Below are 23,941 nucleotides of genomic sequence, written 5' to 3'. Positions count from 1 at the left end.
GAATTTGCCTCCGGAATCCATAAGGGCGACATAAAAGACACAGGCAGAGAGCACTCTTCATTAAACGATGAACTTCAGTGGATGCAGTGGTTAGTGAACGCCTTCTTTTACGGGGCTGATGTTTGCAGATCTAGGCCTGGTTGGCTGGCTGAGCGTGCACTATGCAAATTCTAGATGTGTGGATTCACTAAGATGAGAGGTTGAGCATATACAGTAGAGACCTGCTACAGGGCTGTTCATAGCATTAGAATCATAATACATTATCATCAGCAGCCTAAACTCAATTTCTCAGCTCCCAACTCTGCTGGAATGTGATTTAATTATGTTCAAATGGACATGTTTACAGGGAAGCCTTAATGGTTCCACTGCTGATGATTTCATATGTCTTTAATCATTGCTGCAAAATTCACTTGAGAGCATCACAGAGCAGCTAGCACTGTAGGGTTTTATTCTCTGCTATTATTCTTATGCTTTCCCATTACCAAACCATTATCCCCACAGTTTCCTGAGCCCATTTTGTGATGAAGTGAGTATTTTAGCTGACATTCGAGATCAAAGTCCAAATGAGTTGTAGGAACAGTTTTCTCAAGAGAAAATGTGAAGATTTTTCTGTTTTGTGTACTACGTTTAGTGCTCTTGCAATTTGTAGGGCATGAATAGTGACTAGTAGTCAATCCAAGCTGGGTCATTATGTGGACAACAGTAATTCTTAACAGATACATTCCTTGTCCTTTTATAGGCACATGTATTCGCATGAAAAATGGCTTCCTCTTCAGCCACTGAGCCAAAACAACTTCCACTTTATCCACTGGACCAAACACTTCATCTAAGAATGCTTTGAGAAGCAAACATTAGAAAGAAAATAATTCTCAGTGGGCAATATTTGTCTGTAAAATCTAATGGAAATTACACTGAAATCAGATCTGTCAACGTCCAACATCAACAGCAACAAAGTGGTTTTCTACCAGTGCATCCTAAATAACCCATATATGCATGTTCTGCAACCCCGTCAGCAAGATGAAGACACACCAAACTATTTGGTTAAGGTTAGGGGAAGATATTGGTCATGCCAAAGACTATATGGTTTGAGCATTACTTCAACAATTTAGTACTCCACTGTCAGAAATCTGAAAGACTTGTGAGAGACACATTTTCATAAGGTCAGCAAAAGAAAAGATGCAACACAAGCCAAGATATCCTGACTTTTAGCTCCTTGTATGGGTCACGGCTGAATCCTTCATTTACCATAATGCAACTTGGTAGAATCTTTCATCAGACTACCCCTGCCGATGTCTTTTAAACTGCAAGCCCCCTGCTTGTAACGCACGCTTAAAAAAATCCAAGCCCAAGCTGAGATAACACCAATGAAGACCCTGAAAATGATTCATCCTTTGGGGAATGTAAGTAACACATTTCATGGTCGTCCACCCGATATTTGTCATTACATATTTTACTTTTGACCAAAGACTTGTACCAGCCAGCGGGCAGAGCCCTCCCTAGAACAAGGCCACTAGCATGGCTAAGTCATGTAAACTGGGGTTAAAAACAATATAGAGAGATGATATGATACCAATGGTGCATGAGAGAAAAGAGCAGGAGGGAAAATGAGAGCCCTTCTTCCCTCTCCAACAGGAACCTGTTTTAATAGAATCAATCTGTCAGTGGTAGAGCTCTAGCTGGACACAGAGAGACAAGAAGGACTGAGGGGACATAAGACAGATTATAAGAAATAACAGCATGAGGACATAAACACAGGAGTCATGTCACAGCACAGTTTTAGAATGCCACTGTTTACTGCTGACAGATGCTCAAACAAATAAAAAAAATGCAGGAAATTTCATCACTCAACGTATTTCCATTCTAAAGACGTTTTATTTTTTATAAGCAAAACTATGTTCTGTGGCCAATACCATAAGCACTTACTTCATCAACAAACCATAAATGCACCGATTCCATGTGTTGGTGGATCAAAACTGAGTGTGTAAGTCAGTCCTAAACAGCATTGCTAAGCATATATCATAATGGTGTAATTATGCAAGAGCCTCTGGAGAAGACAATACATTTCAATACATCATCTGTGTTAATCTCTGCTTTAATTGAATGGAAATTGCTCGTCATTGTGGATATCATAGTGGTGAAATGGCAGATAGTATCCTGCAGATGGCAGCAAAGCCTTTTCAGAGAACTCACCATGGTGCACCTTTTTCTTCAAGGGGGGTGAAACAGTATTCAGCCAAAATACGGTTTAAACATGACACATTTGAAGTGCAATGTTTTTTGGTTTTTTTTGAATGATCTTTGTCCATCAGTGTCATGTATTTCTTCACCCTTTGCTCAAGTCACGATTGTGACATTCAGTGATAATGATTTGACAGGTAGATGGAGTAGACTCATCACTTGTACACGGAATACCCTGAGGTAAGATGAGCTCCTGCTGTCTCTACTTTTTATTTATTTATTATAGCTCCTTGGCTGCTCATTTGCACCATCAAGATCTCAAGGCAGAGCTGCGTTCTCCTTGGCGAATCAGTAGGCATGTGGCATGGTACCCCTCTGACACCTTTACTATTCTGGCTGGAGTTCAAATGTCGGTAAATCCTCTTTTTATACATGGTGGTCATAAACATGTAATGGTCTGTCATGAATATTTTAGAGCCCTGAATATCATACAGAAATGACCTCTGGAAAACCATAACCTCAACAAGGCACATCTTAGACAGATAACCTCCACAACCAGTGTGCCACGAGGCCCCCTGCTTCTGTTTCTTTTTTTTTTTTTTTTTTTGTGGCATGATTGGATTGATTTGTCATTTGCAACAGAAAGAGCTTGGCCACGGGGCTGTGGATAATCCAATTTATCGCTTTGCCATTTATTACAAATTTCTGTGGCTTTTGGGTCCACTGTCACATCGATTCGTTGATTGCTTGCTTAGCTGGGTCCTAATGAGCTGCTGTCTGAATCACTGCATAATCACCGCCCTAATTCACTTCCTCGTCTACCCTCACACTCGGTCTGTTGGCTCGCCACTATTAGAAAAGAATGGACTGAAACACAGCTCTCTGCGCAGACAATTAGAGACATCATCCTTGAAACGGGGTGTCATTCTGCGTATATTACCCTTTCATAAATGACAGTCCTCTTGAAACTTAGCAGAATGTTGTCACAGATTGCCTTCAGGTGACAAGGAGCTCATTTGCTCATCATCTGCAGCTGATCTACATGTGAATCAATCGGTCATGGAAAGTGAATTCTTGAGACGCTTGAAATATTGGGATAGTTGACCACAGCCACTAGATTCTTTAGTCAGAATCTTTATGATTGAAGCCAAATAGGCAAATACAGTAAGATTTAGCACCAACATTTTCAATTAATTTGCGACCATGTTACTTTGAGATTATCAGATATCTGAAGACTCCCTTGAGGACAGATGAGAGAGCAAATACCAACAGGTGAAGGTTTACCTCTACACCAATATCAGCCTGTCTGGATGGCATTTATCAAGCTTGGGGGAGAGGGGAGGGGGGGGCTTAAGGGCACATCAGGATATGTGTGTGGAGAGGCTGTTGGATAAATATAGGAGGAAGCTAATCAAGCCATCTACCAACAAAAGGAGTGCACCATCTGTGTCTTCATTAGTTGTCCTGCAAGCTCGTGTAGCACTGATTTTCCAGTACGGGTTGCAGTGTAATGACTGATGTACAAAGTGCTGGTGCATTGGAGGTATCACAGTTAAAGAATTCTCATCAGCTGTTTGAGTATTACACACAGATTGAGATGTAGGAAGGCAAACAATGAGACAGGAGGAAAGATTAGTGCCTGTGAAAATCTGGAGAAATCGCACCATCAAAAAAAAAAAGTCACAGACAAAATGGTTTTCAGACAACATTTCTTTAATACAAAGTCAACATATCTACATACACAGTGGCTTTAAACCAATTATTGTTTGAGTTCGAAGTAACAGTTTGAAAGTGATAGCACTTGGCCCTCATACAAAGGAAAAACTATTTTGCTGAGTTTGGGTTCTTTTTCATGTTGTTGGTATGTTCTGTATATGTTCTATTCTTTTGATGTAATTTTTTGTTAGTGTTCGTTTTTTTGTTAGCCCCCCCGCCCCCACCCCCAAATATTCTGTGACATATTCCAGTAATTTTGGCGGTTGTTTTCAAAAGTCTAGCATCTTTACATGAAGTCAAAAGAGTAACACATTGCACAAGCTTCCAAAGACTTCCACAGTTTCAGTTTTGGCATGGGCCCTTTTGCCAGTCTTTTTTTTTTTTTTTGAGTTCCAAAAGTCCTCAGTCCAAGATTTTAGTTCATTGTAAAACATCTCAAGGTTCCCACTCTTTAGAAATGACGTGCTGGAAATGTGAATTTGCAGCAAGTTTTTGGTTGTCTTGGTCTTCCCTTGTTTGCATTGCTCTGCTCTGTTTCATTGAGTCCTGATTTCTTTCTGCATCCCATAACAAAACAATGTTGGAACAAAAACACATAATATGGTTCTATACAAGGCTTAAAATGCATTAGGGAGAAAAAAAAAACATGTCATGTTGCAACTCAACTATGTATGGCCTTTTTAGCTGTTTGTCAATCAGCCAACAATGTATTTATGGTTCACACTGACATATTAGGCAGTTGGACAGCTGGGGACCTCCTGGAGGTTTGTGGGAAACTATTAAGGAATGAAGACCACCTCTGGGTGTTATAGTTTCTCACAGTAGTGGAGAGATTAAAAATCGACACCTTTGTAATAGGAATATGAAACTTGGAGGTCTAATTATATAAATACAATTCATTTTTAAACCACTCTAGTTGCTTTAATCTAAAGTCCATCTTATCTCTAGTGGACCCGTGTTAATACTAGGGCAGGAAATGCTTAGTACACTCTGAGAATAAGAATGTAACAGGCCCTTGATTTGTTTGATTGAGTTGATTACCAACTCTAATGGTTAGTTAGCAGAGTGGACTAACGTCCCAGCCTCAGCTCCATTAGACCAGCAGATCACTGATGCTGATTTCATGCCCTCACTGAGGCTGTAGGTGTGAGAACAGAAGCTGGCACGTTTCCCAGTTTAACTGCTAGCAAGGGAAATTAAAGGCAGAAAAAAAAGCGAGTGGTAATTAAAGACCAGGGAGCAGGGCTGAAGAAAGAACGTTTCAGAGGGAGAGAAAACAGGCTTTACAAACACCAGGAAGTTGGATATGAGCAGAATCTTGATCTTTGTAATTCTGTCCCCACTTAAAGTATGAGATCTTGAGGGTCAAATGATACAAATACATATAATCTATATATTTGTTTATTTACAGGTAGATCATAGTGGATATCTAACAAAATGAATTACCACATTATGTTGGAAAATAATGAAAGTTAAAAAAAGAGAAAGAACTAAGAGGATTTCTAAAAAAAACTGCGAGGGTCATAGTCTGTACATGATCATACAAGGTATTGTATGTCAAGTTGCGCTGATATAGATAACAAAAAAAAGTCAATTATGAAATTTTTGATTGATTAGATATTCTGTAGACCAGTTTATCAATAGTTGCTGCTGCAAAAAAACAAAACAAGTACTAATGCCTACAAGTTAATGATAATAAAGAATCTCAACAAGATTTAAAAATGGCATCTCCTCGTCGGCACAGGGTCTACCCAGGGGTAGAAGTTAAACATTGGTGAGAGGAGGCGAGGGATTTCAGGCATACTGTAGCTCTGCCATCACCTCAGCTTATCTCAAGAAACACACAAGTTTCTAAGATTACAAAAATAAACACAAACAAAAAAAAAAAACAATAGAAACCCATCATATCTTCAAACATGAGCACTGACTGGTATGAAAAAAAAAGATGATGAGGAGAAAAATGTAATTCATACTAAGTTTGGATATATCTTTATATTCTGCATTTAAATATATATGAATGTGTGAGTGTGCAGTATATACATGTATATATACATACATACATATATGCACACGTACACACAGACATGTTATACTTAACATTTCTACAGTGAAAAAATAGAATGTCTTTTAACGTAATATGAACAAATAAGCATTTCTCTTTTCCTGCTAATTTTAAAAAAATGTGATACATCTCTGTTAAAAAACTAAACCAAAATGAAAATAAAAAGTCAACTATGTAATGCAAAATAAGTCGTCATAATACAACATTAATGTTTTCATAATGTTACAATAACAATAAGGCTTTTTTGGAAATAAGAAAAGATTACACACAGTTCTGTCCATCGCTCTGGATTTTGTGCACACCCATCGGAAACCTTCACAGAATCCATACACCCATGTATACCAAAGCGCTGATCACAAAATGAAAATCTGGTGATTTCAAAAGCTTGATTTTTATCAGACACATATACATTAGTGCGTCAAATCCAACCTGCAGTTGTTTTGGGGTATTTATTTCAAGTTTTTTTTTTTTCTCCTCTTTTCTTAGGGCTGTGCAAGTAACTTGTACCGAAGAATTTCCTTTTCACATCATGGCATCGAGATCGAACATGGCTGCCTGATCTGGTTTAGTCACCCAACCAGTCATCATCTAGACATATGGAGGATGCAAACCAAAGCATCTACTTTGTTTATCCACCTGGTACCAAACACACACATATAGTGGACCTAAAGGCCAATTTTTCAACCACATGAACATACAGTTTTGTAATTGCAACAGGCCTTTGCCACTCCAGAGTGTCTTCTATAATGAAATAAATGATAATAGAGGAGGCTGGAAAAAAAAGGAAAGGTGAAAAAGTCTGGTGGATGATGATATCGTGTGGATGCGCTTTCAGTCATGCCCGCCTGGGCGTGAGCAGTTAGCAGAGCTGGCATCTTTTGTTAGTCAGTTTCCTCTCGCTCAAGAGTCACATGTACAGCATACACGAGATAAGCAGCATGTTTGGTTTTGACAGAAAAGAAAACAAAAAAAAAAAAGAAAAAAAGATAATTCCTCATAAGACAAAAAAGTTTTAAACAATGATGATGAGTGTTGGTCACTGTACACAAAGAAAGCTGCACTTTGCGGCAATCCTTGTTTGGTTGTTCCGTTTTGTTCCAAAGCTTCTTGCCCACCAGATTTATCTCTTGTTAAAAATGGTGGATGCTATCACCGCCACATGATGCAATGGCTCCAAAGAGAGAAGTGATTGTTAAAAATCATGGGACATGGTTGCCATTTCTCCCATCTTGACCATCCACAAGACGACCCAGCCGCAGCTTCTTGCAACAGATAAGGGTTTTCCCCGATTTCTCTGGTGACTGAGACAAGAGCCTCCTGGGGCACTTATTGAAAATACACTGCGGTCAGCTGGCTTTGGATATCAATTTTGCACAAGTTTCAAATTCAAGAAACTAGCTGATCTGAAGAAATGTGTTCTTGCTTTCTTCCTGATATCTAGTGACTGTGGTCCCTTGTCTAAGCTCTAAGCCTTTGAGAACAGGCAGTTGTGTGATGAGTATTTCACTGTAATAGATAAGTGTTTTTCCAGGCAAATTATGAATATTTTTAGCAGGACATTTTAAAAACCTAAGGTTTATTTACGACCAGGTTTCTTTTCTCCTGTTTTGATTTATTGTCTCGTCTTGTTTGGGTGACCAGAGTTTGGGGAAAACCATTTGTGTTCACACAGGCAACCACGATTTGGTCATTTCTCTGGATATCACTCACAAAACGTGTCGATAAAATACTTGAACCCCCTTTACACCCAGGCATATCAAAAGAACAAGAGAAAGTCACCCCGTCTTGGCTACATCCATCTGCCTCTCATTGATTTTTGCTGTTGCCTTCTCCTTCATTATCTGTTGCTTGTTACCGTTGTATCACGAAGATATTTTTGAGAAGAGAAATGTCCACGAATGTTTACAATGTCCTCCACATTGAAACACTTGAGGTAAGGTAAGCAGTCTGACACTTTGATCAATACCCGCCCCACAGCTTGAGCCACAGCTTCTGGTTCCTCTCCTGATGAGGACTTTCTTTTCATGATGATGGGCAATATTCCTCACTTCCGCATGAAAGGGTCTTTTAGTCGAATTAGAATTACTCTAAACTGGTTGGTGTGGGCGTCGTCTTCTAAAAATCTACAATAGGATCCCGTTTGGTGTGTCTGAATTACCGGTGGTGTTGTCTGCTGTCGTCGTTTCAAATTTCACAAGTTTCTATGGCTCAGGGGACTGTTGAGGGGGGTTACAGGATTCTGGGGGGAAGAGATGGCTTTTTACGTTGCATAGTGATCAAAGCTTCCTAAGTACTCCAGAGCTGCGTGATAGCAGAATTGGTACTCATCCTGTAGGGGAGAAACACACACACATACACAGGAAAAAACATATCAGTAACAAAATCTCAGCATTCACTTGATTTAGAATTGAAATTTTTTTTTATTAACTTCCTGCTGATCTTTTAATGTGTTTATGGCCTGTTGCAACCAACCTTACAATCATTAAACTAAATGACAATAACAAAATGAAAACAACAAAAATGTGTTGAGCAAAAGTAGAAGCAGTGTATGTTAGTGTGTGTGTGTGTGTGTGTGTGTGTACATGTGACCTCTGACCTCAGTCTGGACCATGGCTGGCCTCTGTGTCCGGAGCATCTTCACTGTCTGGAAGATATCAACCACGCCTTCGTAGCGCATTCTCTCCAGGACGATGCTGAGGGTGATGAAGACACCGGTCCTGCCCACGCCAGCGCTGGAAACAAATAATAACCACAAAGTGAATTAATAAGGAAATAACACATGTAACCAGAAACTTGTATATACTTCTTTGCTTGTATGAAGTAGATTTGGGTCTTTCTCCTGTGTCTTGCATTATCCTCTACATCAGTTAAACCAAGATGAATTCCTGGATATTTTCAACCTTATTTCAACCCTAACTCTAAATTTTGTCACCTTTAAAATGCATACAGGATTTTGTTGTTAAAGCTGAATTGAGCAACTCTGCACATTGGTAGCTCTGACCACCAGAAAGAGGTAACCGTATGAAAACTTCGATGGCCAGAAATCCTGCAGCAGGGTAACGCAACGGGGACGATGGCAAGGACGCATGTGAGAACGCCAGGGAATCCACTTTGATGTGAGCCCACATTCTCGTCAAACACAAAATGAGCCCTCAAGGGCAAACAGACGCACTCGAAAATCATGCACACAAACAACCGAGCAAACATTTTGGCTCATTAAGCCCCTCCCATGCGTCGAAGAACTGCCTGCTGCTGCTGCTGCTCTCCAGAAATACAGTCTGAGTCTTAACTCTGATCCTGAAATACTTGAGAGCTGCCTCTCTAAGCTGCTTTGCTGTGAAATGACTTCCACTTCACCAATGGAACAATAATTGATATGACAACAGATTTATTTGGGCTTCTTCCAGCCTCCGATGCTATTTTGTTAAATGAAGAGTGAAAGCGATAGATGCTAGCAGACACTTTGAGTTTGTGTGTATGCCTAAGAGTGTGTGTGTGTGTGTGTGTGTGTGTGTTGGAGAACAAAGCTGAACTTAGGACAAAAGAGTACTTATATCATTTGATCATTTGAAAAGAAACTGAATGATATCGGACACATTCTTGAAAGACACACACACACCATCCAACCACCCACTACCAAACCCCCATGCCTGCTGTATCTCTCAGCCCACCCAAAGCCTCTTCCTAGGAGCCGGTCACAGCTTGTCACATGGACTCTTAAACTCTCTCTCTCTCTCTCTTCCTCTCTCTCCAGGAAGATCGACTCTCCAAATCTGAAGGCTTGCCGAGCCGCTGCAGACTGAGAGGATTTGGTGTCCCCATTCACAGGAAGTAATCAGGCAATTAATGACAAAAAGCATGTGGGTCTATTAGATAGTGGCTGAGGAGGGGAGAGGAGGAAGAAGAAGAGGGTGGGAGTGGAAGAAAGGAGGGCCAGGAGAATGGATGGATGGAAAGGAAAAAGGGAGAGAGAGGGAGAGAGGATTAGGAAATAGACATAGGGATGACAGATGGGGAAGGCTGGTGACAGAAGACGAGAGAGTAAGAGAAAAGGAAGGCATAAGCTCTCCACTCGGAGATGACAAAGCCTGAAGGAGGAAGAAGGGAGGAAGAGGAGGTGGCTATAGCAGTGACACACAAAGAAACCGACCAAACCTTCTTTTTTTCCCCCACCACATCACTATTTAAGAAACTTTCCAAATCAGATCCACCTTTGGACAAAGTGAAACCTACTCTTAAAAAACACACTTAATACAAAGTACAAAATTAACACAAGCTGTTTAAAAGGACTGCAGGTGACTTTGGTACCTGATTAAAAGCTCAAATTCAAATGATTCACTACACTGTAGGCTACAGTAGTTTTGTGTTAATCCTCTTATGATGCTCCAAAAATCAAAGCAAGTTCACTGTGGTGTGTCAAGGATGCCTTAACTGTGCATTTGTTGCTAAATAGAACATGGTCATGTGACACTTGCAGTACAGCTTTAGTAGGCTGTTGGCCTTTTCACCCATGACTACCGTCCCGCAATTCCTTCTGCAATAACGGATCCTTTCGCTTTAAGACAGCTCTCCACCCCCCCCCCCCCCCTCTCATAACGGCCTCATAGCAAGGAGAAATAACTCAGTCTTATTGGAGCTTCTGTGACACATCTTACAACTCCCAGAGGGCCATTTGATGGGTGGTGACATCATTGCTTTTTAATACAGGGGAGATGATGTTATGTTTGATGATGTCATGGCGCCTTTGCGATAGAAATGTGGGGGAAAAAAAGGACACCTACGCTTTTCCAAAAGTAAAACATGTTTATGAGACAGCAAGGAAATTATTCAGTGTGTTAGCACCTGTGTTTGTTAATGTTGTCACCTTCTAAGGAACAGTTGTATCCTTAGAGCTTTTTCTGAACGTCAGTCAAACCAAAAAAAAAAAAAAAACGTGTATGATGCAGGAAAGTGTCTCTGTTACAGATAATTCTTTTTTCTTTAATCTAAGACTCATTAGAAGCAGAGCCATGAAAGATGACCATTGTCCAGCTAAAAAAGCTAACAACTCATTTAGATGGATCCCGCTCAAGGACTAAAATCAGAATAATCTGAATTCTTGGCAGTGACCACCACCAAATACTGGAGTCCAGCATGTCAAGTTAATGATGAAGGTTACCTTGGAAGCTACACCCGAGGTAATAAAAATGCATCATGGATGGATAATAAAAACCAAAAAGAATGGCTGTATCATTTCATGTGTTTCCTCTTTGCAAATGCCAAGCCGCATCTCAGCCTTATCAATTATGGAGGAGATGGAGGGCCTGTGGAGGTGCAGGGGTAGAGTACTGCGCTGGCAAAAAGGAGATGTGGGATCATATCTGGTGATGCTGTTAAGGCTACACTGCAGGAGTTGCTGCACTGCAAAACAATAACCACCATAAGAGGTGATTTAATCTTGTCTTGATACTTAAAGCCTTATATCTCTTCAAGAAGGGTAGTGTGCCTTTGGTGTGCAGTTTGAGGCTTAACATCTTTGAGTATTAAGAGTATTAATTTCAAAAAAATTGCCATTTTATGATCCAGTAACATATCACTGAGACCCCTTACCTGCAGTGGACAGAGATTGGTCCGTCTTGTCCAAACTGTTCCTTGGTTTTATGCACCTGGCCAATGAAATCGATGAATCCCTCCCCAGATTTGGGCACACCTTGCTCTGGCCAATCAGTAAACTGGAACTGCCTTACTGTCCTGGACTGGCCATCCTGAAAATACAGAAAAAAGGAGGTGAGTAGACAGGATGGAGAGTGTACATCAAGCCAAAAAGAAAGAGGAGGGAAAGTATAGATAGAAAAGACTAAAGAGAAAGAAGGGACAATTTGTGATATTTTTTTTATTGGGACTTTAATGCACAGAAAGGTTTTGGGTTTCACTCTCACCAAGCCTACCCAGATGAAACCTGTGAACTACTTGAATCTTTCTGAGCATATATAAATAATATATAAAGCAGTAAAAATTTTACTAATCGTCCCTTTGAAATGAAATAGAATCTGCTGATGCTTTCTTTCTGTCTTTCTTTTCTTTCCACAATAGGGACACTGTAGAAGCACAGATGAATAAATGAAAATGACAGTTTGTCCTCTTCTCTGTCTTCACCCTCTACCCTCAACTCAATTGTCTCCATTTTCTCTCCTGTTGGTTTTTTCGTGTGTGTGTGTGTGTGTGTGTGGCACAAGTAAGTCCTAGTTAAAGCTAATCAATAGTGTATCTGCCACGACAAGCGTCTTCTCCCAGACACCATGTTGAATAGGATAATCCTGCAATGCGATCGATAGAGCAGCCTGATGGATGAGTGGAGCAAGGGAGGTAAGAAGCAAGAATGGAGGACTAACGGAGCAGGTGGGGGGATTGGACGACGAAAATTGAAAACAAAAACCCTGACAAACTGTCGAGCCTCCTGGACAAAATGTCGATCTTAACAATTTAATGTTATATTGATTCTGATAATCTTGTTTTAGTGGTGAGAGTCGTAAGCGGCGAGATAATTGCATGTCTGTCCCATGCAAACAAAAACGTCTGAAATACATTTTTACTTTCAAGTGGTATCACACTTGGACAAGTGATCTGCCTCATTTTGAGAGTTGACTAACAAGACTGAGAATGCACAGTAAATACTTGTGTCCTTGTGAATAAGATTCTCTTCAAATTGTCTCAGATAGAGTAAGAAATTCCCAAGAAAGTGAGCGAGGAGAGGCGTGTTTGCATCTTGAGAGAGGCTGTCCACTTGCTGCCACCAGCAATTAAGACAACCAGGTGTTCGTTTCCTCAGTTGATTCTCAGTTCTGTGTGCAACAGACTTCAGTTTGGACATTATGTGTCATTCTCACACATTCTCTTGCCAATTGTTCACACTTTGAGTCACAATCTGATGAATGCACAGTTGGCAGGTAAATTGGGATCTTTTTTGTCCTTTTAGTCATCCTGCTATTAGAGGGTGTAGATTGTAAAACTACGTTTGGAGCAGTTTTGTCTATATCGTATTATAGAATCAATGTACTAAGAAAGAAAGTGAACTTGTACTGAAAAAGACATATTTTCACTTCTGATAACATTTGTGAAACAGAATTATGTCAGCCCTAGAGCAAATTTTCTGCACTTGTTTGAGGAGCTTGATAAATAATGAAGAAATTACATTCATACACAGAGCCAATGAATTGGTCCCAACTTAAAGTCTAGCTGGAGACCTTTGTTGCATCCCTCTCTCCCTCATTAGTGTTAGGGTTATACCTCTCCACTGTCCACAACAAAGGCTTAAAATGCCCCAAAACACTTTAGAAGAACTGCATATATATTGTATGTGGTAGCATTACTTGCTTCTTATGAGAGCGTCCTGCTAAAAATATGAACTACAGCAGTTGCGTTTGTCTTATGAAGTAGCTGTTTTGTCAGGTAACCATCAAGCAAATACAGATTTTCCTCTATTCTAAACATTAATTATGCAACTGATCATCACTGTCTGCCTACACAGGCTGCTGGGTAAAAATAGTTAATTTTCTCTGGTTTCATGGTATAATCCGGTCCAGCCAGCACTTACACACCATATTATTGAGGTTAAAAATAGTATCACATCAGAATGATCCATGCAGAATACATTACAAAGCTTACATAGACATTTAATTTGGCAGTGACCGTAAAAAAAAAAAAGGGTTATGGCAATAATTAAATGACCTTGTAAAATTTACAATGGATTTCCGAAAAAGCTTTCTCCATCTGTTGCTGTGTGTCAAAAATGACATTCATCACGTTGAGCGGAGTTAATAGTAAATGTGTAAATGTGTAGATGTAAACAACCACCTTAGGGTATATATTCATCATGGATGGTGGCTGCATTACATTCTTATTCATCCATTCTGGTTTTTGCCGTGAGCAAACCATCCCCTTCCGCTGCTAGCATGGGAAATGCAGATGGTGACTGAATCCTGAATGTATAGTATATGCAGGTACTATATGTTGAAGGATATCCCTAATCTGTCTATTGAATCCTCGTGTTTTGCATGTTAAGTCCTGTTGTCATGTGTACCAGTATGCGCTGTGTTGCTACGTATCTTAGCTGTTGATATCTTTCGGCATCGCTGCAGCCAAGATGTATTCTTGTACATTTATTGTACTTGACAAATATAGTGATTTGGATTCTAATAAGTTAAGCTCCATATACCAACTGTCTTTGTACAACATTTCATGTCTCTTTCCCTGTTTTATGACGCATTGCATGTTTTCTTTCTTTGGCTGCCTTTGTTTTTCATCTCAAAAACATTTTGCCTCAGCAGGGGGATTAAAAATGAAAGAGGGGCAAAGACAACAACACAATAAACCAAGCACGCTGAAGAAAGAGAGGAGGAAAAAAAAAAAGAGAGGAAAATTTAACACACAACCTGAGGGCCCACGCGGCGTGTCAAATTGTGTGATTAAATACGTGACTGGCTCGCTAGATGTGAGTGTTGAGGCGTGGAGTCTATGCTATTACTGTGCAAAGGCATGCAACACACACACGAACACACACACACACACACACGCACACACACTTAGTCATACAAATGCAAACACATTAACATGCATGTACATCTACGGTATGTGGGGTTAATCCTAGTTTATACACACAAGCACAGATCAGTAGTATGGTGCTAGAAACCTACATCAACAAACCTACATACACATTCACGTATACAAAGCTACATATCCATCACATCACCACAATTCACACCCACCTAACCCCCACTTTCAAATCTCAAACACACAGCCCTTCCATATACTATATACTGTACTATTCTCTATTTCTCCCTCGCTCTGTGTTTTGTTTCCTTAACTCTGATGATAAGGTTCATCTGTCAGTGTGGTTGCTGCTGTGTTGCAGTCTTTGATAATTCAGTAACCTTTAAGGACTCATCTGAAAGACACCAACGCTGACCAGTGAACTACACAGCACGTATATGTATGTGATAGAGGTTTCACAAGGGGTTAAAACATATATATACGTGTGTGTGTGTGTGTGGAATGCATGTGTCCTTGTGTGTAACATAAAATATATAACAAAGACAAAGATGAGTGAGTGTGTGTGTGTGCATGCATGCATGTGTGCGTATATTTGTATTGAGAATAGCAAATCAGCGTGGAGATGTGGGAGAAAGTGAGCTTGTGTGCACATTTGTGTGTGTGTGCACAGGGTTATTTATAAAGGAAAAAAGTGTGTGTGCTTTAGTGTGTTTGAGTATGTGTGTGGTAATGGCATAGCAGCTTAAACAGCATTTATGTTTGATTTTCACACTGTGGATGGTGTGTGTGTGTGTGTGTGTGTGTGTGTGTGTGTGTGTGTGAAGTGTGTGTGTGGGGGGGTATAATGTATAATAATACCAACAAGGTGACTGCAAACTAACTACCACTGTCTGGGAAATCACTGGATATGTCAGCCTGTTTGGCAAAGAGAAGAAGCATCTTTTTCCCTGTGCTACAGTACTGCTGCTGCTTCAAACTGTTCCACCTAATTGGACCAAAAAAGAAATCTTGAGATAAAAGCATTACTACAGTGGTGTAGAGTAGGTTATAAATAGTGCAGGACAGGAAAGGTGAGTTTGGTTGTGAGCTCCGGTTAAAATGTGTATCACCCTAAAATCTTGTTTCTTGTAGAAACCCATCTGACTACAGAAGAAAATTACAATCTCAAAGCCATTTTAGGGACTTTTGAGAAACATTCTTGGAAGCAATCGTAAAAAAAACAGCATAATTCTTTACTGAATTGCATTCTGGTCTTTTGAGGCTACTGGGAAAGCGTTGTCTCCGTCTTATGATGTATTCTGTGTTGGTTCTGTATTGCTGTTAAAAGTCAATATAAAATGCTGATCTATAAAGTGGCCCTCACTCTTTGAATCTGAGGGACTAATAATAAAATTTACTGCTCGTGTTTAAGATTGGTGACAACAATTTAATATGAACTTAATTTTAGCCATGTTGGAAATATTTCAAGTTGATGTCACAGCATCCGTGTTGGAATGGTTACATCTTGTTACTCAGACATGTATCTATTCATGCTTCCAAATGTTGCATAGCATTTAGTAGTGTGTTTAGTATTCCTGTATAAAATACCATGTCAGAATCCATTTCACCAAACACCTCCTGGTATGTCTTACCCTGGCATCTGTGACCTTGAACTCTCGGAGGATGTACTGGGGCATGTTGTACTCAGCCATGGGGTCCACCACAAAGTACTGGTACCTGGCAGAGCGCTCCGCCGGCCAGTACTGGTGACACTTTTCCTGTTTGAGCAGAGGGAGAGATTAACCCTTTGTTAATTTACTCACAAATATTTTATTTTTCTTTTATCACAGCTTGGATGCTTCCATCAATAAAAGTAAAAAAAAACCACAAGTCAAATGGGTGTTTGTGCATGTCATACCCGTCCCATCTCTCTCAGTTTGGTCAACATGACTACGATAGTAGAGTTGTTCTCCCAGAGCATTCTCCAGAAGTCTTCTGTAGTCTCTGCCAGAGGGCCCTGTGTGGCAATGTAGGCCTTCTGTTGCCTGTAAATACAGTAACATTATGTTGAGACTATTTATATTCAGCTTATATTATTCATCAGTGCCACCAATGATGCCAGTTCTGAGAAAAAACATGAGAGTGACACACATACACATGCTGCTCAAACACGTCTTCCTACCTGTATCCATCAATGAAGCTTGAATTGATGTAGTCTGAACCTTCCAGGCCTCTGATTGGCTGCAAACAGACACGTGTGGTCTCGTAGGGCATGATGTTGACCAGCCGATTCTTGAACTTGTTGCAGGGAAGGTTGGCACTGATGAAGCGTGACGTGTGGGCTTTGGAGTTGGCCAAACGCTGGTGGGAAAAGACAGAGGGATAGATGGATAAATAGAAGGAAAAAAGCACAGAGAGAGAGTAAGGTAAAAAAAAAAAAAATACAGACGGAAAAAATGTTACACAGAGAGTGTGGAATGAAAGGTAGGGAGGAGGAAGAAGATGAAAGGAACACGAAGAGAAAGTACAACGGTTGAGGGGAAGGTGGAAGAAATTGGCACAAGCCGTGGAAGTTACAAAGAGGAAAGAAGAGGAATGAAAAGAGAAGAGAGAGGAAGGAAGAGCAGGAGATGAGGATAAAAGGAGGAGAGATGAGGAGGGGAGGACAGGTGCAAGACAGATAAAGAGAGGAGAATATCAATGACAGAAAGTAATAAAGCACACACAATCTAATCTGATCTTTCACCCACGTTTTACTGATGATGGCACAGCGTCAAAGGGCCATTGTTTATAAAGAATATATTCATCGGAAAGCAATTCAAAAACTTTCGCAACTTGTGGGGTCCTGCAGGGTCAGATGCAACAAGGGAAAATATGCCACACACACACACACACACACACACACACACACACACACACACATACAGACTAACAAGCCTCTGGATCAAGTCTGTGCGAAACAGAAAACTCGTCTAAAAGTAGGTCACTGGCACCTTTGATAATGGAAGCGTTGTATGTGTGCATAAAACATAGACTCGCAGAGGGATGTTCAGAAAGACAAACAGACACACACACACACTGCATAATGATCAAAATGAGAAGCTGCACTGCTACATCATCATCGTCATATGGACCTCAGTGGGAGTTTGGGGCTCAGCAAGTCTTGTGATCGCCTCCTCTCGGCTTCAGTGTCTCAACAAAGAATTTGTGTGTGTGTGCTTGCTTGTTAGCGTTTGCCTGCAAATGGAAGACACCCTAGTCAGACTATTTAGGGCCCCTTTCATAAAGAGAAGCGCAAGGCACACTAAAGGCGCGGGCAGCATCGCAATAGGCAAGAGAGACGAGATGTCTTGCAACTGACCCCACTGAAAAAGGAGGCGGGAATGCAGATTTATTTTCTGGACTCTCTTGTCTTGTCTCTCAATAGTTGTCAAAATACACAGATGTGTCACGGCACTCCCCTGTCCCACCTGAATGTTAGTTGCATCTTTCCATTGAAGTATGTGGCATTCAAAAGTGCTTCTCCTGGCATTTCTGGGTTAACAGGACTTAACTTTCGACTTCTCTATTTTTCCCATTAGAGCATTCTCCTCTCTTTCTCTCTAATTTCCCTATAGCACCAGTATCTCCTTGTCAGTGGCCACTTGGAGTGTGTCCAACCCCTCTCCTCCTCCTCTCGCCATCCCTTGCTACTGTCCTCCCTTTGATCTGTGTTTCACAAAGGCACCTGGAAAGGCTTGAGGTGGCCTGGCAGCGCTAAAGAGGCCCTCAGCTACACCAACAAACACTGCAGAGGGTGTAGGGAACAAAGCCAAACCTGGCAACCTGTCATCCAACAGGGCAGAGAAGCATCTACGGTACCTCTGGTCACATGCCAGTTCCTTCCCATTTATAGTACAGGAGGGTAAGAACTGCTGTACATGAAGCATGTTACACCATAACAGGGATAATCATATTTAGTGTTATGTCAGACACTAGAGCTTACAGAGGTAGTTATATGACAAATTGGCGATAATTGTGTAATAAGTCATTGCAGTTATTATCACATCATTACTTAAAGTTGCCTAAATTAACATGATTATTTCTGGCACACTGTGTGTATCAGGTAATGTTCTAGTTTATGCTTAAGATATAATGTCATACAATGCAGGTAAACATGCATATTAACTGTCACCATAATTTTTATTCAAAGGAGCATCTCTGTCCTCTTGTTGAATTTGGATCCCAGTCAAATCTCAACTGCTGATTTCTACATAATTTCTTTGCCATTTAATTTCAAATGAATCCAAGTAGCCTGATAGCTCTGTTTCTGTTTGTGTTGTGATTCATGTATGTTGCTGAATACTTGTGATTATGTGCAAAAATGTCTTCTTTGCATCAATCTTTCCCTGAACATGCCTGTTATTCACGCGTATGTCCCAGAAAGTGCTAGTCTGACAACTTCACCGCAAGTCCCTCTTCTCGGTTTGTTCTCCCTGCAAAACTCCTGTGGATTCAACCAGTCACAGCTTAACTCAGTACGACTGTTTCCCACCTGAGAATTACAATGCCCTCCCACCGATCCCCATAGTGCAGCATTCTGTCGAATCACTTCCTTAGTGCCAAGTTAGCATACAGTCGTCCCTTTGTTAATTAGCCAAACGTCCCTCCCTCCACTCGCCCTGCCATCCACCTCCATTTGTCATCATCAAGTATTAATTACTTTGCACCCCTACCCGCCTTCACACCCACCTCTCTCCCTTATTCCGACTGTAGTGTGGACGTTATTAATCCCCGTTCGACTTCTAACGCTAGCTCAGCATTATCTCTGTTACAGATGGCGATGGAGATTCCATCACTGTTGTGCGCCAGTGAGTTAAAAAAAAAAAAAAAAAAAAAAAAAGGTCGAAACACACACCAGCACTATTATTGTTTCCTGGCAGGGGGGTCGTGTTGATGAATGGCGATGGGAAGATGACGAATGATTTAAGAGTGAGCGTGTGCGCAAGTCAAGGTCAGCAGATACTGACTGGAGCACTGATGCTGAGGTGAGTTTATAAGTTGATGATTTTGAAGATCTTTAATGGAGATCTATGTTAACACTGTTCTTGGCTGTGTATCTTCACCTACTGCTTTGTCATGAATTTCTCTAAGAAAGCATAGAAAGCATACATTCCTTCTTTCTTGAACGTAAACTCAAAACCATGCTGCTTTCAGCCCCAAATCCTTTGTCTTGCGCCTGCTAGATAAAACCCAATTTCTTTGCTTAAGCATATTTTTCAAATCCTCACAAATGAACAATGTGGCCAAAGAGTGAAGGGCTTCAATATTTCCATTTTCTAGCTTCGCAAAAAATACAAGAATAACTCAAATAGTGTGTATCCAAGTGATTAAATTATTGAAGCAAGGCTGAAGAAAATAAAGGAGATTTGCTTTCTAGTCCATGTGAGATCCTATTATTTGGACAGCATATATAAGCTGACAAATAGCTGCCATGTAAATAAGGCTGTCTTAATCTATATTGTACTTACCTGCGGCTGAAAGGTATTATATCTTCAAGAAAAATGATGTTTTTATCTAAACTCTTTAAGCTTAGTATATTGTACACTTTGTTCGTTCTGTGTATCTATTATGTCTCTACGGTATGAGAAACAAGCTGAAAGAGACATTTAACCTGTCTCCCGTCTGATGCCGAATTCAGTTTGTATGAAGTATAAGGATTTCCTGTAAACTGTGTATTCACTCAAAATATTATTCTCCCAGTTCCCCCAATAAGCTACCATAATCATCCATTTTGTGCATTCCCTAATCTCCTCATTTGGTTTCACAGTTCTTTGCTATTAACACAGTTGTTGCTCAAGCACTGATGTGTATATGGAGTTTCATTGGTTCAAGCATCAAAACGCAAAGAAATGTATCATCACAAATCAAAAAGCAATTATTGCAACCCACAATTAAGCACACTGCAAATAATGATGAAGAGCAAAGATATGAAAGGCGAAAAAATTGGATTAGCATCCAAAAACACTTCTGGGAACATAAAACTGGCAGCAAGTCTCATTTAAAAGGCTTACAGTTGCTCAAGACAAGGTGACAGAACTCAGCAAAATGTACAAATTCTGTCTTCATTATTCAGTTATAATAAAATCCAAAGAGTGAAAAGATCTAATATGTCTCCAATCTGATTTGCAGGTCGTTTCTAACTCTCTTGGCCTCAGCTCAGCTGAATCTGCCAGATGAATTTTTGAGCTGTCTAAACTAATGTTAAAGTCATTTGCAATTTCAATTTGTGCCTCTGTTTGTCAAAACTCAAAACAGGAGCACCTGGACAATTAATGGAATGGAGCCACTGTTAATATTATTATTTACATCTGTGATTTTCCTGCTTTCCTGCAGTCAAAATGTCTGCTGTGAAAAGGGTCTATGGTCTATTGAGGAAACTGTGTGGGACTTATACATCGTGACCATAAGCGTACAGTCAAATCAACCAAGAAGTTTTTAAAGTGGAGATGAAGCACTGAACAATATGATTTTTACCTTGTTCTGCAATCAAATCTGAAATTCACCAAAACCTGCTAGAAAACTAAAAAGTATTTCAGTTTTTCGTCACTAGGGCGCACATGACCTCAGTGCAACAAGGGATGTGTTTCACACATACCCTGATTATGATATAAATGAAAAAAATGACCATCAGCAAACTGCTCCATTTCTTGTACCTTGAACTCTAGCTCCATGCCAGTAACATGCTCGCCGCTCTCCACCTGGGCCAGCTTCTGGATGTAGGAATAGAGGCTACGTGCAGCCACCTCAGTGTTGCCGCAGGCCACCGCCTCCAGCAGTGCGTCATGAATGAAGCTGTACTGGTCCTCTGTCTGCACCATGTAGTTTCGCTGTGAGCGCATCAGTGTCACGTGGCCGTAAATGTCGACCGTCTTCTCGTGCTTGATACGCTCAAGCATGGCATCGATGACAATGAAGCAGCCTGTCCGGCCAACACCCGCACTGTAGAAGGGAAGAAGCAGGAGGTATTACGATGTTTGTTCAATAGAAATTCATTTATCCCTTGCTCTTATTTCTAGGGATTTTGTCTTCTTGGGGTAATGTGGCTTTGAATGTTAATTTTGTTAATACTATGGGCTTGTCACATTTGGGATGTAGGAATTTCAGTGTTGTTTACTGCTGTTCTCCCTCCTAAAATATTAAAACATTAGGTGATTATGTATGCCCGGTAATGCTTGTAGATTTGTTATGGCATTGCAATTTAAATAATTGATTAGGTGTGGAAAACAGAGAGATATGATGATAGCTAAGGAGGGAATACAGAAACGACCAAAATGACAGAACAAGAAGAGAACACTGATGGAGACTGAATGAAGCAAGCTGTCAAATTTCAGTTTTATTGTGTAGCGCTTTGGACTCACTGAAGTCTTTTTATCTTGACAAAAAGGAAGGTTTCAATTTGAATAAGCCATTTGAGAAATATCACTTGTAAAAGGAGGAAGGGCTAAGGAGCAAAAAGTGAGAAGCAAGAAAGATGGGATGGGATTATTGTGAGGCTTTTGACAAAGAGGGGAAAAAAAGAAGCAGAGATGGGGAAAGTGAAAGCAGGAAAAAAGCATGCTTTAAAGAGAAAGATGATGTGACCAAAGAAGAAAAGAAAAGAGCATGTGTTTGTATAATGTGTGTTATGTAATGTATAATAGCAGATACACAGGGAGGAGCTCTGCCATTCTGTTTGCTCATTGGTATACACACGTATACATGCTATGGGGGAAAAGCAAAAATAAAAAAGGGATACCTCTTCAATGTGTAGGGTTAGGTTAGATTTTTGCATGAAATTGTCCCACTTGGGCACAGGACACTCTAGTTACATAAAGATTTAAAATCAGGACACTTTTGCATGTGAACTAAACCAACCAAACATCATAACACTCCTGCTGACCTGCAATGGGCAATGATGGGTCCAGCATCAGGCGGGTTACAAGTCTTCACCCTACGGAGGAAGGCCAAGAAGGGGGTTGGGTACTCTGGTACGCCGTGGTCGGGCCACGCCGTGAACTGGAACTGGCGAACCTCCCGCTTCTCACTAGAGCCATTCTGGAAAGAGCAGAGAGAGATGGGTTGGATATGGTGGTGCAGTTGTCATGAGTGGACTGATGGGCTAACTGGTTATAACAAAAATGAACTGAAATGGTGTCTGAGTATGTGTGTTGACTTGGCAACGAGGCTGGTGGAGAAATGGTTCACTTTTCAAAGTATTTTAGGGATTATTACATGATAGGTGTTCTCATTTATTTATAGATATAGCCTTCAACCTGCTGAATCTACTTCTACTTGTTAGTTTTTTTTAACGTTTCATGGAATGCCTTTCATCTACCTTTTATCTATACTAGCCTAAACCACTGACCACTGACTCAGCCTGAAAACCCCATAGCTCTCTCTTCAGCCTTAATATCTCCTGAAAAATTGAAAAACTAATTCTCACATGCAGGCAGGCAGGTGTGTTGTTTTGAACAAGTTATCCTCCCTTGTATTGGTTTGTGCAACCAACCTTCTAACAAGCTTGACAGGGTTGTACATTGGGATTAAGACAAGTTGCACATTTAGCAATATTTTGATGAAACTATCAATGTTTGCAACATACTCATATTCCCCTGAGAGAATGTTCACACAGTAACTTGGATAAATAAAAGCTGACCACTGCTGCCATGTACGGTGAAAAAAAACAACTAATGTTTTCAATGGGGTGAGTGGTTCATTGATTTTGGTGTAATTTTCCTTTGGGAAACACTTTCACACAAATACAGCTGATCAGATGGACTCATCATAATAAAGAAGAAATGATCATTTCTGTCCTGAACAGTACAGGTGTTTATATCTTCATCTACAACATCTGCAAGCAAGGCAGCAGGCCCAGATGGTGTGCCTGGCCGGGCACTAAAAGCATGTGCCGATCAGCTTACAGAGGTGTTCACTTAAATATTCAACCTCTGATTACAAGAGGCTGCTGTTCCAACATCTGAATGTCTGAATGACTGTCGCCCAATAACGCTAACACCCAGAGCCATGAAGTGCTTCGAGAAACTTGTGCTTTCACACATCAGAACCATCATTCCACCTGATCTGGATAAGCAACAGTTTGCCTACTGGCCAAACTGCTCCACAGAGGATGCCATCACAACAGCTCTCCACACCGCTCTGACACACTTAGAGGAACCAAACAGCTATGTGAGGATGCTATTCGTGGATTTTAGCTCTGCATTTAACATTGTCATTCCCCACAAACCGGTCAGTAAACTGGACAACCTGGGCCTCGGTTGTTCGCTGTGCTCATGTGCTCACAACAATCTGCTTCCAGGTTAGAAAGCCACATCACCAGCATACGTAGTTACTGACGCCTACTACATTAACACAACAACCCATGCAGATAGGGTGGTGATGTTTGGACAAATACAATCTGATCACTGGCAAATAACAGTGTGGACAGTCTGTCTTAAA

General features: G+C 40.6%; 1 protein-coding gene across 5 annotated transcripts in view; it reads right to left on the bottom strand.

Annotated features, from left to right (window-relative positions):
• Positions 1–3,870: 3,870 nt before the first annotated feature.
• The window catches only part of ptprsa (protein tyrosine phosphatase receptor type Sa), a 250,536-nt gene continuing 230,465 nt past the window's right edge, over positions 3,871–23,941 (bottom strand). For all 5 annotated transcript variants that reach the window (XM_067596688.1, XM_067596687.1, XM_067596690.1 and 2 more), the window contains 8 exons: positions 22,386–22,540; positions 21,160–21,445; positions 16,647–16,825; positions 16,383–16,509; positions 16,117–16,242; positions 11,546–11,700; positions 8,553–8,688; positions 3,871–8,285 (listed from right to left, as the gene is read on the bottom strand). In XM_067596688.1, coding sequence (XP_067452789.1) covers positions 8,217–8,285; positions 8,553–8,688; positions 11,546–11,700; positions 16,117–16,242; positions 16,383–16,509; positions 16,647–16,825; positions 21,160–21,445; positions 22,386–22,540 — 1,233 coding nt within the window. In that variant the 3' untranslated portion in view covers positions 3,871–8,216. The remainder of the gene's footprint in view (positions 8,286–8,552; positions 8,689–11,545; positions 11,701–16,116; positions 16,243–16,382; positions 16,510–16,646; positions 16,826–21,159; positions 21,446–22,385; positions 22,541–23,941) is intronic.

Source organism: Thunnus thynnus, chromosome 8 (genome assembly GCF_963924715.1).
Source record: "Thunnus thynnus chromosome 8, fThuThy2.1, whole genome shotgun sequence".
In the NCBI taxonomy this organism is placed as follows: domain Eukaryota; kingdom Metazoa; phylum Chordata; class Actinopteri; order Scombriformes; family Scombridae; genus Thunnus; species Thunnus thynnus.
The sequence above is the reverse complement of the archived record's forward strand: the minus strand, read 5'-3'. Positions and strand labels throughout refer to the sequence as shown.